Source organism: Eucyclogobius newberryi, unplaced genomic scaffold (genome assembly GCF_026437365.1).
Source record: "Eucyclogobius newberryi isolate DKJ021-1_F unplaced genomic scaffold, fEucNew1.0.hap1 SCAF_12, whole genome shotgun sequence".
Classification (NCBI taxonomy): Eukaryota; Metazoa; Chordata; class Actinopteri; order Gobiiformes; family Gobiidae; genus Eucyclogobius; species Eucyclogobius newberryi.
This window is the reverse complement of record NW_027315746.1, coordinates 36,603,307-36,621,531: the sequence shown is the minus strand read 5'-3', so window position 1 is coordinate 36,621,531 and position 18,225 is coordinate 36,603,307. Positions and strand designations below refer to the sequence as shown.

Below are 18,225 nucleotides of genomic sequence, written 5' to 3'. Positions count from 1 at the left end.
TAGTGGATGAGTGGATGAGGAGGCTGGAGTGGATGAGGAGGCTGTAGTGGATGAGGAGGCTGTAGTGGATGAGGAGGCTGTAGTGGATGAGGAGGCTGTAGTGGATGAGGAGGCTGTAGTGGATGAGGAGGCTGTAGTGGATGAGGAGGCGATGAGGAGGCTGGAGTGGATGAGGAGGCGATGAGGAGGCTGTAGTGGATGAGGAGACTGGAGTGGATGAGGAGGCTGTAGTGGATGAGGAGGCTGTAGTGGATGAGGAGGCTGGAGTGGATGAGGAGGCTGTAGTGGATGAGGAGGCTGGAGTGGATGAGGAGGCTGTAGTGGATGAGGAGGCGATGAGGAGGCTGTAGTGGATGAGGAGGCTGGAGTGGATGAGGAGACTGGAGTGGATGAGGAGGCTGTAGTGGATGAGGAGGCTGTAGTGGATGAGGAGGCTGTAGTGGATGAGGAGGCTGTAGTGGATGAGGAGGCTGTAGTGGATGAGGAGGCTGTAGTGGATGAGGAGGCTGTAGTGGATGAGGAGACTGTAGTGGATGAGGAGGCTGTAGTGGATGAGGAGACTGGAGTGGATGAGGAGGCTGGAGTGGATGAGGAGGCGATGAGGAGGCTGGAGTGGATGAGGAGGCGATGAGGAGGCTGGAGTGGATGAGGAGACTGGAGTGGATGAGGAGGCTGTAGTGGATGAGGAGACTGTAGTGGATGAGGAGGCTGTAGTGGATGAGGAGGCTGTAGTGGATGAGGAGGCTGTAGTGGATGAGGAGGCTGTAGTGGATGAGGAGAATGGAGTGGATGAGGAGGCGATGAGGAGGCTGGAGTGGATGAGGAGGCGATGAGGAGGCTGTAGTGGATGAGGAGGCTGTAGTGGATGAGGAGGCTGTAGTGGATGAGGAGAATGGAGTGGATGAGGAGGCGATGAGGAGGCTGGAGTGGATGAGGAGGCGATGAGGAGGCTGTAGTGGATGAGGAGGCTGTAGTGGATGAGGAGGCTGTAGTGGATGAGGAGGCTGTAGTGGATGAGGAGGCTGTAGTGGATGAGGAGACTGGAGTGGATGAGGAGGCTGGAGTGTATGAGGAGGCGATGAGGAGGCTGGAGTGGATGAGGAGGCTGTAGTGGATGAGGAGGCTGGAGTGGATGAGTGGATGAGGAGGCTGTAGTGGATGAGGAGACTGTAGTGGATGAGGAGGCTGTAGTGGATGAGGAGGCTGGAGTGGATGAGGAGGCTGTAGTGGATGAGGAGGCTGTAGTGGATGAGGAGACTGTAGTGGATGAGGAGGCTGTAGTGGATGAGGAGGCTGTAGTGGATGAGGAGGCTGTAGTGGATGAGTGGATGAGGAGGCTGTAGTGGATGAGTGGATGAGGAGGCTGGAGTGGATGAGGAGGCTGTAGTGGATGAGTGGATGAGGAGGCTGGAGTGGATGAGGAGGCTGTAGTGGATGAGGAGGCTGTAGTGGATGAGGAGGCTGTAGTGGATGAGGAGGCTGTAGTGGATGAGGAGGCTGTAGTGGATGAGGAGGCTGTAGTGGATGAGGAGGCTGTAGTGGATGAGGAGGCTGGAGTGGATGAGGAGGCTGTAGTGGATGAGGAGGCTGTAGTGGATGAGTGGATGAGGAGGCTGTAGTGGATGAGGAGGCTGTAGTGGATGAGGAGGCTGTAGTGGATGAGGAGGCTGTAGTGGATGAGGAGACTGTAGTGGATGAGGAGGCTGTAGTGGATGAGGAGACTGGAGTGGATGAGGAGGCTGTAGTGGATGAGGAGGCTGTAGTGGATGAGGAGGCTGTACTGGATGAGGAGGCTGTAGTGGATGAGGAGGCTGGAGTGGATGAGGAGGCTGTAGTGGATGAGGAGACTGTAGTGGATGAGGAGACTGGAGTGGATGAGGAGGCTGTAGTGGATGAGGAGGCTGTAGTGGATGAGGAGGCTGTAGTGGATGAGGAGGCTGGAGTGGATGAGGAGGCTGTAGTGGATGAGGAGAATGGAGTGGATGAGGAGGCGATGAGGAGGCTGGAGTGGATGAGGAGGCGATGAGGAGGCTGTAGTGGATGAGGAGGCTGTAGTGGATGAGGAGGCTGTAGTGGATGAGGAGAATGGAGTGGATGAGGAGGCGATGAGGAGGCTGGAGTGGATGAGGAGGCGATGAGGAGGCTGGAGTGGATGAGGAGGCTGTAGTGGATGAGGAGGCTGTAGTGGATGAGGAGACTGGAGTGGATGAGGAGGCTGGAGTGGATGAGGAGGCGATGAGGAGGCTGGAGTGGATGAGGAGGCTGTAGTGGATGAGGAGGCTGGAGTGGATGAGTGGATGAGGAGGCTGTAGTGGATGAGGAGGCTGTAGTGGATGAGGAGGCTGTAGTGGATGAGGAGGCTGTAGTGGATGAGGAGGCTGTAGTGGATGAGGAGGCTGTAGTGGATGAGGAGGCTGTAGTGGATGAGGAGGCTGTAGTGGATGAGGAGGCTGTAGTGGATGAGGAGGCTGTAGTGGATGAGGAGGCTGGAGTGGATGAGGAGGCTGTAGTGGATGAGGAGGCTGTAGTGGATGAGGAGGCTGTAGTGGATGAGGAGGCTGTAGTGGATGAGGAGGCTGTAGTGGATGAGGAGGCTGTAGTGGATGAGGAGACTGGAGTAGATCTTGGTGAGCAGACCAGAAAGCCCGGTGTTGAAGGGAAATGGAACACAGGGTGAAGCTGCAGCACTACAGGCTCTGCTGTGCCTCACTGTAATAAAGCAATAAAAACACAAAACTAACGTCATCAAATTTTTTTTTACATCAATTTTTTTTTTTTACATCGAATTTAATTTTTTTTCATTGTATTTTTGTTACATCGAATGAAAAAAAAGACTTGATTTGATGTAAAAAAAGAAAATTCGATGTCAAAAATTGTTTTATGCAAAAAATAAAAAAGTGTAATAAAAACACAAAATAACTTCATCTGGACTAACATCAAAACATGGAAGAAATTATATTCGGACTTTATTTGAAAATGTACATTTTTGACAGACTCTGGACCTGCTGTATATGTATATATATATATATATATATATATATATATATATATATATATATATATATATATATATATATATATAAATGAAAAACATACAAAACTGAGAAGACTTGTTTTAAAGAAATGGGGGGACAAACTGCGGGGGCGGGGCCTACTGTGGACTTGTGGACTCTGAGCATGCGCAGTGTCGCACTGGGTGTGTCCTAGGGGCCTCTCCATGGCCCTGCGCACTCTCAGCTCCACTGTCCCGAAGAGCGCAGCTCCACCAGGAGACCCACCGAGCAGAGCCTCTGAGTAGACCCCGAGGGCCCCCGAGCAGACCCGCTGGACCCGCGCGCGGAGCGCCCAAAGTCTGTTCAAAGTTTGACAAAAGTTTGGTGGTCTCTAGATCCGTGTGAAGACTCGCTGAGTGTCCCCCAGAGTGTCCCCCAGAGCGTGAGGAGGACATGGCGTGGACCCGGGGGCTCGTGGCTCTGGCCGTGTGCTGCTCTTACGCGCTGTACGCGCGCGCGGCGATGGACGAGTGCGCGGATGAGCGCGGCGGCGCGCAGCGGTGTATGCCCGAGTTTGTGAACGCGGCTTTTAACGTCACCGTCGTGGCCACGAACACGTGCGGCTCACCACCGGAGGAATACTGCGTCCAGACCGGGGCCACGGGCGTCACCAAGTCGTGCCACATCTGCGACGCGCGCGACCCGCGCCACCATCACAGCGCCGTCTTCCTCACGGACTACAACAACCAGCAGGACGCCACCTGGTGGCAGAGCCAGACCATGTTAGCGGGAGTGCAGTACCCGCGCGCCATCAACCTCACGCTGCACCTGGGTAAGACCGCCTACTGGATTCGGGGGCCCACGGGGGCCCACACTGCGCTGCGGGTCAGTTAGTCAGGGGCCCACACTGCGGGTCACTTAGTCAAGGGCCCACACTGCGGGTCAGTTAGTCAGGGGCCCACACTGCGGGTCAGTTAGTCAGGGGCCCACACTGCGGGTCAGTTAGTCAGGGGCCCACACTGCGGGTCAGTTAGTCAAGGGCCCACACTGCGGGTCAGTTAGTCAGGGGCCCACACTGCAGGTCAGTTAGTCAGGGGCCCACACTGCGGGTCACTTAGTCAGGGGCCCACACTGCGGGTCAGTTAGTCAAGGGCCCACACTGCGGGTCAGTTAGTCAGGGGCCCACACTGCAGGTCAGTTAGTCAGGGGCCCACACTGCGGGTCAGTTAGTCAGGGGCCCACACTGCGGGTCAGTTAGTCAGGGGCCCACACTGCGGGTCAGTTAGTCAGGGGCCCACACTGCGGGTCAGTTAGTCAGGGGCCCACACTGCGGGTCAGTTAGTCAGGGGCCCACACTGCGGGTCAGTTAGTCAGGGGCCCACACTGCGGGTCAGTTAGTCAGGGGCCCACACTGCGGGTCAGTTAGTCAGGGGCCCACACTGCGGGTCAGTTAGTCAGGGGCCATCAATCATATTTTCTTATTTAATTTGATTTAGTTCTGAGTCTGGACAGTTCCACACGACTAAAGGTCCATGTCTGGACTAGACATCCATGATTTGCTCAATGTTAAAGGTTCTGTGGGACTTGCCATGGCAACAGTGAGGCCCTGGCAACAGTGAGGCCCTGGCAACAGTGAGGCCCTGGCAACAGTGAGGCCCTGGCAACAGCGAGGCCGAGTGGAGAAGTATTGAAGAAACTCTGTAGCTCAGTTTTGTGTTGTATAAAAGGTCCAGTGAGGTCCAGTGAGGTCCAGTGAGGTCCAGTGAGGTCCCGTCGGCAGGTGCTCTGGACGAGTGGGACATGAAAGTTCACAACTAACATCCAAATGTTTCTTTGACAAACAACACACTTTCCCAGAGAGCAGCACGGGGGAGGGTCTGTTTGCCTTGTCCTGGCTCACACACTAGAGGAGGAGGTGATGGAGGAGGTGATGGAGGAGGTGATGGAGGAGGTGATGGAGGAGGAGGTGATGGATGAGGATAGAACTGCACCATCATCTCCGCTGGCAGCTTGTCTTTCCTCAGCTGCTGCAGGAAGTACATCCTCTGTTGGACCTTCTTGATGAGGAGCTGATGGTGGCTCCTCCCACTTGAGGTCCCGGTGATGGTGGCTCCTCCCACTTGAGGTCCTGGTGAGTGTGGCTCCTCCCACTTGAGGTCCTGGTGATGGTGGTGCAGAGGAGGTGGAGGAGTCTGAGATGGTGAGGGGTTTTCTGGGCGTTGAACTCCAGGTTGTTACCGCTGCACCAGCCGCTCCACCTCCTGTAGACAGACGAGGGTGGTGTCGTCATGGTGATGAGGGTAGTGTCGTCATGGTGATCAGTTTGACGGAGGCGTGGCTGGAGGTGCAGCCGTGTGTCAGGGGGAAGTACTCGGCTCCTTCAGTTACTTGAGACCTGAGGACGTGAGGCCCTCGGTGCTCAGCTCGTAGAATTGTCAGTAAATCAGAGCTCAGAGTGTCAGCGTCACAGAGAGTCCAGTTGGTCAGATGGTCAGATGGTCAGGTGGTCAAGTGGTCAGATGGTCAGGTGGTCAGATGGTCAGGTGGTCAGTTGGTCAGATGGTCAGATGGTCAGTTGGTCAGATGGTCAGGTGGTCAGTTGGTCAGATGGTCAGGTGGTCAGATGGTCAGGTGGTCAGATGGTCAGGTGGTCAGATGGTCAGGTGGTCAGATGGTCAGGTGGTCAGATGGTCAGATGGTCAGGTGGTTAGATGGTCAGATGGTCAGATGGTCAGGTGGTCAGTTGGTCAGATGGTCAGATGGTCAAGTGGTCAGATGGTCAGGTGGTCAGGTGGTCAGATGGTCAGGTGGTCAGGTGGTCAGGTGGTCAGATGGTCAGATGGTCAGTTGGTCAGTTGGTCAGATGGTCAGGTGGTCAGTTGGTCAGGTGGTCAGTTGGTCAGGTGGTCAGAAGGTCAGTTGGTCAGGTGGTCAGTTGGTCAGATGGTCAGGTGGTCAGATGGTCAGATGGTCAGGTGGTCAGGTGGTCAGGTGGTCAGATGGTCAGGTGGTCAGATGGTCAGATGGTCAAGTGGTCAGATGGTCAAGTGGTCAGGTGGTCAGGTGGTCAGATGGTCAGGTGGTCAGTTGGTCAGGTGGTCAGATGGTCAGGTGGTCAGGTGGTCAGATGGTCAGGTGGTCAGGTGGTCAGATGGTCAGATGGTCAGGTGGTCAGGTGGTCAGATGGTCAGATGGTTAGATGGTCAGGTGGTCAGATGGCCAGGTGGTCAGATGGTCAGTTGGTTGTGCTCCAAAGGGTCAGAAAGGGCTTCAGTTTGGGAGGAAAGTTAGTCAGACGTTTCAGGCTAAATCAGCAGGAATGATACAATTTTGAGCTTTTTCCAGTTGGGACTGGCCCCGGCCTCACACCGGGTTCCAGCGCGTCAGTGCGGCTCCAGGCTCCAGGGGCCCGGATACTTTTAATCCTGAGCTCCATCTGAGTCACAAAAACACGTTTACAGGCTCAGATGAAGGATTTTCACTTGTGCAGCAGCTGCTAAACAATCTGTTAATTTTTCCAAATTTGTTTAGCAATTTGATCATTACAAAACACAAAAGTGACTAAGAATATTTTCCATTGATGTAACAAGATAATTTATTTCAAATGTATTTGTAAACATTCTATTTTTAAAAACAACTCTTAACAAATGAACTTTTAAAGACTTTAAAAAAAAAATCAAAATAAAACAGAAAACTTGCAAATAAAATCAATTGTTGAACAAATTAATCAACACAAAGTCAGAGCCTTATTTACAACTTTCTTCCATCATCATCATCATCATCATCATCATCATCATCATCATCATCATCATCATCAGACGACTATTTAAATGAGTCTCATTTACATATTAATTGTCATTACACTCGGAAACATAAATGTTGCTGTGGTGTTTCCGTCATGGTGTATTTTATGTTATTCAAATTGTACCGCTCTATTTGACCTTCCATTCCATTTTTCGTTTTGATATTTGATGACGGTCCCTAAGCACTCGTCTCGTCTCAGCTCCTGCTGCACATTCGGAGCGTGTGATTGGCTGAGCCCAAAACACACATCTGATTGTTAAAAACGAGGTCGTGTCACTGCAGTGTAAATATGAATATTTTGGCAGTGAATGATCTGCAAAGACTTTAGTGTTTAGGAGTTATTGACCTCTGACCTCAGAGTCTGAATCTGTGACACTAACTTTACAGCACGTGGCTCCTCCCACTTTCAGACTCACTGAGACAGCAGCGTCCTACATGTGTCATGTCCACACAGCGTCCTACATGTGTCATGTCCACAGTGTCCTACATGTGTCATGACAACACAGCGTCCTACATGTGTCATGTCCACACACTGTCCTACATGTGTCATGACAACACAGTGTCCTACATGTGTCATGTCCACACACTGTCCTACATGTGCCATGTCCACACAGTGTCCTACATGTGTCATGTCCACACACTGTCCTACATGTGTCATGTCCACACAGCGTCCTACATGTGTCATGTCCACAGTGTCCTACATGTGTCATGACAACACAGCGTCCTACATGTGTCATGTCCACACAGCGTCCTACATGTGTCATGTCCACACAGCGTCCTACATGTGTCATGTCCACACACTGTCCTACATGTGTCATGTCCACACACTGTCCTACATGTGTCATGTCCACACTGTCCTACATGTGTCATGTCCACACAGCGTCCTACATGTGTCATGTCCACACACTGTCCTACATGTGCCATGTCCACACAGTGTCCTACATGTGTCATGTCCACACACTGTCCTACATGTGTCATGTCCACACACTGTCCTACATGTGTCATGTCCACACAGCGTCCTACATGTGTCATGTCCACACACTGTCCTACATGTGTCATGACAACACAGTGTCCTACATGTGTCATGTCCACACACTGTCCTACATGTGTCATGTCCACACACTGTCCTACATGTGTCATGTCCACACACTGTCCTACATGTGTCATGTCCACAGTGTCCTACATGTGTCATGTCCACACAGCGTCCTACATGTGTCATGTCCACACACTGTCCTACATGTGCCATGTCCACACAGTGTCCTACATGTGTCATGTCCACACACTGTCCTACATGTGTCATGTCCACACACTGTCCTACATGTGTCATGTCCACACACTGTCCTACATGTGTCATGTCCACAGTGTCCTACATGTGTCATGTCCACACAGCGTCCTACATGTGTCATGTCCACACAGTGTCCTACATGTGTCATGTCCACACAGCGTCCTACATGTGTCATGTCAACAGTGTCCTACATGTGTCATGTCAACAGTGTCCTACATGTGTCATGTCAACAGTGTCCTACATGTGTCATGTCAACAGTGTCCTACATGTGTCATGTCAACAGTGTCCTACATGTGTCATGTCCACACAGTGTCCTACATGTGTCATGTCCACACAGCGTCCTACATGTGTCATGTCAACAGTGTCCTACATGTGTCATGTCCACACAGCGTCCTACATGTGTCATGTCCACACACTGTCCTACATGTGTCATGTCCACACAGTGTCCTACATGTGTCATGTCCACACAGCGTCCTACATGTGTCATGTCAACAGTGTCCTACATGTGTCATGTCAACAGTGTCCTACATGTGTCATGTCAACAGTGTCCTACATGTGTCATGTCCACACAGTGTCCTACATGTGTCATGTCCACACAGCGTCCTACATGTGTCATGTCAACAGTGTCCTACATGTGTCATGTCCACACAGCGTCCTACATGTGTCATGTCCACACACTGTCCTACCTGTGTCATGTCCACACAGTGTCCTACATGTGTCATGTCCACACAGCGTCCTACATGTGTCATGTCCACACAGTGTCCTACATGTGTCATGTCCACACAGCGTCCTACATGTGTCATGTCAACAGTGTCCTACATGTGTCATGTCCACACAGCGTCCTACATGTGTCATGTCCACACAGTGTCCTACATGTGTCATGACAACACAGTGTCCTACATGTGTCATGTCCACACAGTGTCCTACATGTGTCATGTCCACACAGCGTCCTACATGTGTCATGACGTTATTGACGATGGATTGACAGTGATCAGTACTTTTAGGCGCTTTGTTTACACAATTGAACACATTTTTGTATCACAAAAGCTGCGAAACAAAAGCACTTTTTTATGATGAATGCATCGCATTTGAGAGAAATTGCGTCACATCTTGTGATGCAATACCACTTATTCTGAACCCTGGGTTAGTAATTCCAGTGTATGTGTGTGAGGGGCGTGGCTAAAGCTAGTGTGTGTGAGGGGCGTGGCTAAAGCTAGTGTGTGTGAGGGGCGTGGCTAAAGCTAGTGTGTGTGTGTGTGAGGGGCGTGGCTAAAGCTAGCGTGTGTGAGAGGGTCGTGGCTAAAGCTAGTGTGTGTGAGGGGCGTGGCTAAAGCTAGTGTGTGTGAGGGGCGTGGCTAAAGCTAGTGTGTGTGAGGGGCGTGGCTAAAGCTAGTGTGTGTGAGGGGCGTGGCTAAAGCTAGCGTGTGTGAGGGGCGTGGCTAAAGCTAGTGTGTGTGAGGGGCGTGGCTAAAGCTAGTGTGTGTGAGGGGCGTGGCTAAAGCTAGTGTGTGTGTGTGAGGGGCGTGGCTAAAGCTAGTGTGTGTGTGTGAGGGGCGTGGCTAAAGCTAGCGTGTGTGAGAGGGTCGTGGCTAAAGCTAGTGTGTGTGAGGGGCGTGGCTAAAGCTAGTGTGTGTGAGGGGCGTGGCTAAAGCTAGCGTGCACAGGAACAGTTTTGCCTCATTTCTTTGACTTCTCTCAAAGCCTCTACGCCGCGTTTGAACCTCTCTTTATGTCATGCTAATGCTAATGCTAATGTCAGACGCTTTATGACCTGGAAATATCAGATGTGGCTCTGGACAAGGAGAGTGCCATAAACAGGAAACAGCTGTTTTGACCAGATCTGATCGTGGCTGCGTCTGGTAATGACGGAAATATTCACTTCACGTCTTATTATTATTGCATTTAGTAGATATGATATTAAATATGATCATGTCATGTCTGTCCACAGAACCGGTCAGTCGCTCTAATATCTGACCGTTCTCTTTGATCACATTCACCATGACATCGTTTCATAAGCGTCTGCAACATTCACTGATGGATTTCCTCCAGTGTCATCAGTCCTTCCTTCCTCCCTTTTCCAGTCCTTCCTTCCTCCCTTCTTCAGTCCTTCCTTCCTCCCTTTTCCAGTCCTTCCTTCCTCCCTTCTCCAGTCCTTCCTTCCTCCCTTCTCCAGTCCTTCCTTCCTCCCTTCTCCAGTCTTTCCTTCCTCCCTTCTTCAGTCCTTCCTTCCTCCTTTTTCCAGTCCTTCCTTCCTCCTTTTTCCAGTCCTTCCTTCCTCCCTTCTCCAGTCCTTCCTTCCTCCCTTTTTCAGTCCTTCCTTCCTCCCTTCTCCAGTCCTTCCTTCCTCCCTTTTCCAGTCCTTCCTTCCTCCCTTCTCCAGTCCTTCCTTCCTCCCTTCTCCAGTCCTTCCTTCCTCCCTTCTCCAGTCTTTCCTTCCTCCCTTCTTCAGTCCTTCCTTCCTCCTTTTTCCAGTCCTTCCTTCCTCCTTTTTCCAGTCCTTCCTTCCTCCCTTCTCCAGTCCTTCCTTTCTCCCTTTTCCAGTCCTTCCTCCCTTTTCCAGTTCTTCCTTCCTTCCTTCCTCCCTTTTCCAGTCCTTCCTTCCTCCCTTTTCCAGTCCTTCCTTCCTCCCTTTTCCAGTTCTTCCTTCCTTCCTTCTTCCCTTTTCCAGTCCTTCCTTCCTTCCTCCCTTTTCCAGTCCTTCCTTCCTCCCTTTTCCAGTCCTTCCTTCCTCCCTTTTCCAGTCCTTCCTTCCTCCCTTCTCCAGTCCTTCCTCCCTCCCTTCTCCAGTCCTTCCTTCCTCCCTTTTTCAGTCCTTCCTTCCTTCCTCCCTTCTTCAGTCCTTCCTTCCTCCCTCCCTTCTTCAGTCCTTCCTTCCTCCCTCCCTTCTTCAGTCCTTCCTTCCTCCCTCCCTTCTTCAGTCCTTCCTTCCTCCCTCCCTTCTTCAGTCCTTCCTTCCTCCCTCCCTTCTTCAGTCCTTCCTTCCTCCCTCCCTTCTTCAGTCCTTCCTTCCTCCCTCCCTTCTTCAGTCCTTCCTTCCTTCAGATTAATGTGTTGTTGGTGTAAATAGAGTCACATTCCAGAGGAGTTCAGTCATGCTCTCGCTCTCTTTCTCACACGAACGCACGCGCGCGCACGCACGCACATGCGCGCACACACGCGCACACACGCACACACGCGCGCGCGCACACGTCTGTATCGTGCCCTCAGGTGTCGTTTATCGCGTCTCCGTTCTTCTAGCCCTGAAGGTGACTCTTTAGAGCGGCTCTTTGGAGCGCTTCTGCTCACACGCCGCTCAGTCGCCGCTCAGTCGCCAAAGAAGTAGATACTAACTTACTATTTGAGTGTTACAATAGTACTTTCAATATTTCTGTGTCCATTTTGACATTTTAAATTATGTTTTAGTCAAAACAATGTCATACTATTTTAGTTAATTCAATTTAAACTAGGCGTATAATATTTAGCTGCCCTACATAAGTCATGTTGTGGTTTGGGGCAGTACGTGTAATAAAAGCTCTTTTAAAGTTTTAAATCAATCGATAGTTAAAAATACATCTAACTATAAGACACCTTCATCCGGCTGTTTTTGTGGTAATCACTTCATTTTGTCATCGGGCCGGTTCAGTTTCATAAAGCGGCTCAAACACACGTGAGAGCTTCAGTCGCAGTAATAATCGTGCAATTGTGATGTTTTTAAAATGATCATAACGTGCGACACCTTTTCTGTTTCTGAACTTCTGTCTTTGAAGCTTCTTCAGTGTTATTTACCTGTATTTGCTCTCTACTGCCCCCTGCTGTGTGGGAATCTGCTCTTGCACTTGCCTGACCGGTCAGTTCCTCCTTCATCCTGTTCAAATGCAGATGGCTCTAGAATTGGACCATAGGGGGCGCCAAAAACTCCAAGAATTTATGGTCCAACCACTGCTGCTAATTCGTGTCACATGACACATTCAACACCTTCACTTCCCCTGGATTTATTGCTTGAGTCGTTTTATGTTCTGGTCATTTGACCTCATGTGGTCTGCTCCTGCCCTGCTCCTGCCCTGCTCCTGCTCCTGCCCTGCTCCTGGGCCCTGCTCCTGGGCCCTGCTCCTGCTCTGCTCCTGGGCCCTGCTCCTGCCCTGCTCCTGCCCTGCTCTGCTCCTGGGCCCTGCTCCTGCCCTGCTCCTGCCCTGCTCCTGCCCTGCTCTGCTCCTGGGCCCTGCTCCTGGGCCCTGCTCCTGCCCCTGCTCCTGCCCCTGCTCCTGCTCCTGCCCCTGCCCCTGCCCCTGTTCATCTTGTACTGGGCACATTCTACAACATAATAATCATAACACTAATGATAGTAAAAGTGGCCTAACACTTTAACCTGAGCACGTCGCTGCATGTGTGAAGGGGCCCCCAGGACCCCCTGACACCCTCACGTCTGCTGTTGTGTAAACGACCTCTTATCGGCCGTGTCTCCTTGCAATGACCCTCCAGATAAACTCTCCATGGCAACGGTGTGGATTGGGTTAAATGCAGTTCTGTGTCTCCGCTGGGAAGCCCCGCCTCCTCTCCTTGTGTTTTCTTCTGTTTTATTTGGCATCCAGCTGTTTGAAGTTACAGTGTGGGTAAATGATGGGGGGGTTACCGTGGGAACCCAGGTATTATGGGATGGACAGGAGAAATGGCTCAAGGAACAGGCGGGGATGAAGATTCTAAAAGTCTTTCCCTTTCCCACCAAATATATTTGGAGGTTTTGGTTGTCATGGGTTTTATATTTGGTACATTTTAGAACCTTTCAGGCTCAATTTGAGTCCTCAGACGTCTTTGTTTAGCTCATGCTTTGGAACCTGTGAAGACCAGTTAATATTTCTTTGATCACTAAATTAGTTGAACAACTATTTGAATAATCGATTAGTTGTGATTTATCAATAACTACTTAAGTAAGAATATTGTACTACAATAATATTAGGTACAAGGAGTAAAAGGATAGTTTAGCTGAGCAGCAGCTCCTCCAATAAAGTCAACGGTTTGTTTTCATCAGAGGGGCCTCAGGGCCTCGGGGCCACTGGTCACGCTCTGGCTTGTTTGGACTTTGGTTCCAGTGGGACGAGCTTTAGCCCCGCCCTCACGTGTGCAGTGTAACCGGGTGATCGCTCCGTCGCCCGCTCCGTCGCCCGCGCCCTAACCCTCGATTTACTCGATGAATCATTGCTGCCCTGATAAAGTCTCTTCTAAATCATGAACATGTCGTTTCTGCAGTGTGTTTATTAGTTGGAGGTTTTGGATTCATTAGTTGGCAGAAGTTGAGCTGAATACTGTAAGTTTGGTTTGTGTGGTAACTGCTGTGTGTGTCTCCGTCATTGTCTCTGTGTGTCCCCTGACTGAAGTGGGACAGGGTTGGTCCCGGGCCCCTGTGCTCTGGGCCCCTGTGCTCTGGGGCAGGTCCCTGCTCTTTGAGCCGCTGCAGCTGCAGCTGTGTTTCACTTAAACACAGTCTCTGTGACCACATGTTTAGGCTCCTCAGCACTTCAAAGACCTTCAGGACATCACACGCCTTTTTATATGTGTGGCAACATCTGCAGCTCTGTCCTCTGTCCTCTCTGTGTCCTCTGTGTCCTCTCTGTCCTCTCTGTCCTCTGTATCCTCTCTGTCCTCTCTGTCCTCTGTATCCTCTCTGTCCTCTCTCTGTCCTCTCTGTCCTCTCTGTCCTCTGTGTCCTCTCTGTGTCCTCTCTGTGTCCTCTCTGTGTCCTCTCTGTGTCCTCTTAAAAGCTTCATAAAAGAAAGTGACCATCTCGTTCCATAGGCTCGGTGCATTCTCAGGTGGAAGCACAGGTGTGTGCGCCGAGAAGGGCTCCATGAAAACAGATTTATATCTATATATCTATATCTATATATCTATATATATCGATCTATCGATACACTCTACAATAATAAACCAAAGTTGTGCTAAAGCCTCAGCTATTTCTTCCTGTCCAGAGTCCAAACTGTGATGTTTGAGATGTGGTGCAGACAAACACTTCAAGTTGATGATAAACCACAAGAAGTGAGTTTAATGTATCTGTTTCTGCTGTAGTTTAACATTTGCTGTTCTCTGTGTCTGTTTCCTCCCTCTGTTAGAGTATTGCACCACAGATGATTAGAGTATTGCACCACAGATGATTAGAGTATTGCACCACAGATGATTAGAGTATTGCACCACAGATGATTAGAGTATTGCACCACAGATGATTAGAGTATTGCACCACAGATGATTAGAGTATTGCACCACAGATGATTAGAGTATTGCACCACAGATGATTAGAGTATTGCACCACAGATGATTAGAGTATTGCACCACAGATGATTAGAGTATTGCACCACAGATGATTAGAGTATTGCACCACAGATGATTAGAGTATTGCACCACAGATGATTAGAGTATTGCACCACAGATGATTAGAGTATTGCACCACAGATGATTAGAGTATTGCACAGTGTGTCGTTCCTCTGATGCTGACCTCAGCGTACAGGAGCTGAGGTCAGCACAGTCGTAGAAGGTCCTCAGCAGTGTCTTCTCACGCCTAAAGACCAGAGTCTCATCAGCAAGTGGAGACTTTGACTTGATATTGTCCAGTTGTTCACTCTTTATTATGTCTGTGATATGTCTGTCCTGAGAGAGTTGCTGCTGGTGCATCGTGACCCTTGACCTGGAAGCTTCCTGTGTGCGTGAGAAGAGTACAATACAGTACAGTTCAACTAAGACTAACCAAGATTTCACTATTTTTCCCGCGCCGTCGCCCGCTCCGGCGCCCTAACCCTCGATTTACTCGATGAATCATTGCTGCCCTGATAAAGTCTCTTCTAAATCATGAACATGTCGTTTCTGCAGTGTGTTTATTAGTTGGAGGTTTTGGATTCATTAGTTGGCAGAAGTTGAGCTGAATACTGTAAGTTTGGTTTGTGTCGGGTGCAGTACATGTGCAGTACATGTGCAGTACATGTGCAGTACATGTGCAGTACATGTGCAGTACATGTGCAGTACATGTGCAGTACATGTGCAGTACATGTGCAGTACATGTGCAGTACATTTGTCATGATTATATTGGGTCCATGACCTGGATGCTTCCTGTGTGGAGCTCTGTGGGAGTTTTTGGAGTAGACAGGAAGTAGGAGGTACGAACAAGTCTGTGCAGGAGTGGAACCTTTAAAGTGGTAAAGGAGGGGGAGGGGAGGGCTGTAATTATACGACACTCACTGGAGAATGCGGGAAACGTAATCTTTAATACACAACTCGGCTGGTATGTGCCAGTCCTACAGAAATGTGCAAAACCATGATTTTGAACACAGAAGTTGAAGTGTCAGGCTAATGTTTCACTCGCATATATCTAAGCACAACATAATGTCTGATGTAGCTCAAACTCTTTCTGAACACACATGAAGTATATGAAATGTATATTTCATGCCATGACTCTTCTCACCAGTAACATGTAAAGACGTGTTTGGTGTCATTATATTCTTAGCAGAAGTAAACTGCATCAAGCGTCGAAACTTCAAGTGACTTTGCCTCATCTCTGATGCCAGCTTCATGAGCTCTACATTAGAGCTTTAGGGCCCCTCAGAGAGGAGGGGCCCCTCCAACGGGAGGACTCGTGTCAAAAGAAGCATTGACCCTAGCACAGTTCTAGAAAAGAAAACAAAAGTATTAAACCTAGAGTGCACTCTTTGGGATTATCGTATCCTCGACCTCTTTCTCTCACTCTTTTTTCTTCATCTCTTTTCTTCATCTCTTCCCATCGTCTTCCTCTCTGTCACTCTCCTTTCTGAATCTTCTCTCTTTCATTCCTCTAATGTTGGCCTCTCTCTCTCCACCATCGATCTATTCATCTCTTTGCCTTGGTCTCCTCTGATTGGTCAGTACAGCCCCATAATCGTGGGAGAAGAGCGTTACTGCGCATGGTCGACGGGCTACGCAGCCACTGGATGGCGACACTGGAGACACTGGAGACACTGGAGACACTGGAGACACTGGAGACACTGGAGACACTGGAGACACTGGAGACACTGGAGACAGTTAGCGACACTGTTAGCGACAGTTAGCAGTGCCATCATGATAGCCTGGTGTTTGCTCTCTTCCTGCATCAGTCTGTCCCTCGCTCTTTACCTCTGCTGCTCTTTGTTACTTGCTCTCTCTTTGTGTCAGACTGTCTGTCTCTCTCTTTTAACATGTCTGTCTCTCTCTTTTAACATGTCTGTCTCTCTCTTTTAACATGTCTGTCTCTCTCTTTGTGTCAGACTGTCTGTCTCTCTCTTTTAACATGTCTGTCTCTCTCTTTGTGTCAGACTGTCTGTCTCTCTCTTTTAACATGTCTGTCTCTCTCTCTTTTAACATGTCTGTCTCTCTCTTTTAACATGTCTCTCTCTTTTAACATGTCTGTCTTTTCTCGCTGCCCCCTCTTTCTTCCGTTCTTGCTCTCTATCTTCATACAGTCCATCTTTCTTCACTTTAAATTATTAGGAAGTTATACAATTAAACTTATATATATTACGAGTGCCCACGTCACTCGCCCCCGTCACTCGCCCCCGTCACTCGCCCTTCTTCACTCGCCCCCTTCACTCGCCCCCTTCACTCGCCCCCGTCACTCGCCCTTCTTCACTCGCCCCCTTCACTCGCCCCCTTCACTCGCCCCCTTCACTCGCCCTCTTCACTCGCCCTCTTCACTCGCCCTCTTCACTCGCCCTTCTTCACTCGCCCTTCTTCACTCGCCCTTCTTCACTCGCCCCCTTCACTCGCCCCCTTCACTCGCCCCCTTCACTCGCCCCCTTCACTCGCCCTTCTTCACTCGCCCCCTTCACTCGCCCCCTTCACTCGCCCCCTTCACTCGCCCTCTTCACTCGCCCTCTTCACTCGCCCTCTTCACTCGCCCTTCTTCACTCGCCCTTCTTCACTCGCCCTTCTTCACTCGCCCCCTTCACTCGCCCCCTTCACTCGCCCCCTTCACTCGCTCCCTTCACTCGCCCCCTTCACTCGCCCCCTTCACTCGCCCTTCTTCAGTGTGTCTAAGTGTCTTCTCGGACTCTAGTTGGAAATGGACAAATTTGTCCGACTATGGACCAAATGGAACTGTTATTTTAATGTAGTTGTGCCATTATCAAGCTTCTTTTGTTGTTTAGTTGATTTCTATTTGTACTTTTAGTTTTCTATTTGTTAAATTTGTTTTAATTGAAAACAGAATCAAAAGAAAAGCTTTATCAGGATGAGCTGCATTATCACTGTAGAACTCAACTACCGCTGTCCATCAGCCGCTGTATGAAGCAGGACCCAGCACATAGGTGTCCTACGAGCGCCTGCATGGTTTAGATCTCACTTTGATCAGTTGCTCTTGGCTCTGAGCTCGTCAGTCGCCCGTTATTTAGTTGATTAGCCAATCATTCCATCAACAATAGAGGCAGCGTTTAGCATCGTACGTTGTTCCAACCCCAAACATGACATGGAGACGTTGAAATGGGCCGTCCCAAAGCACTCATGGGGGTCATCTTTTCCCTTGACCTGTAAAGCCGGTGTATTTTTATCTGCTGCTGTGATGTGATCCTGTGATGCCGCAGACGGTCACATGGCTCCGCCCGCTCGGCCCACATTCTTCACATTCTTTCATGTGTTTCCTCTGGACCAGGGTTTTGGAACATGGCCACTGCACACGCTTTGGGCCGTGTTTGTCTTCTTCTGTTTGGGCCTGAGTTGATCCCAGTGTAGTCCAGATTATAGACTTGATTTAGGCCTGTTTTAGTCCCGTTTTAGTCCCGTTTTAGGCCTGTTTTAGTCCCGTTTTAGTCCCGTTTTAGGCCTGTTTTAGGCCTGTTTTAGTCCTGGGTTTGTCTTGTCCAGGTTTAGTCCTAGTCTTGTGTGCCCTAAACTAGTGTAGTCTATTTTTGTAAACACTGGGGCTCACACGTCCTGCATATGTTGACCGATAAGAACACGAGTTTCAACCTTTTTTGAAGCCATTTCTTTACTTTTAAAATGAGGCTTTTGTTATGCGGTGATTTCCTGATCTGTTTTTTTGGCTTCCACTCTGATAAAGATTTAAAAACATGTTTAATGTTAATTGTATGATTCTCATCTGATACCAATCCTATTAATAGTCAATTGTAATGTGGTCCAGTTCTTGATGGTCAGCACACGTGTCATCCCTTTATCCAA

The 18,225-nt window shown here is 49.8% G+C and overlaps 1 protein-coding gene across 1 annotated transcript in view; it reads left to right on the top strand.

The window, feature by feature from the left end:
• Positions 1-3,431: 3,431 nt before the first annotated feature.
• The window catches only part of lamc1 (laminin, gamma 1), a 142,509-nt gene continuing 127,715 nt past the window's right edge, over positions 3,432-18,225 (top strand). The window contains exon 1 of the mRNA XM_072441962.1: positions 3,432-3,825. Within this exon, the coding sequence (XP_072298063.1) occupies positions 3,447-3,825 (379 nt within the window). The 5' untranslated portion in view covers positions 3,432-3,446. The remainder of the gene's footprint in view (positions 3,826-18,225) is intronic.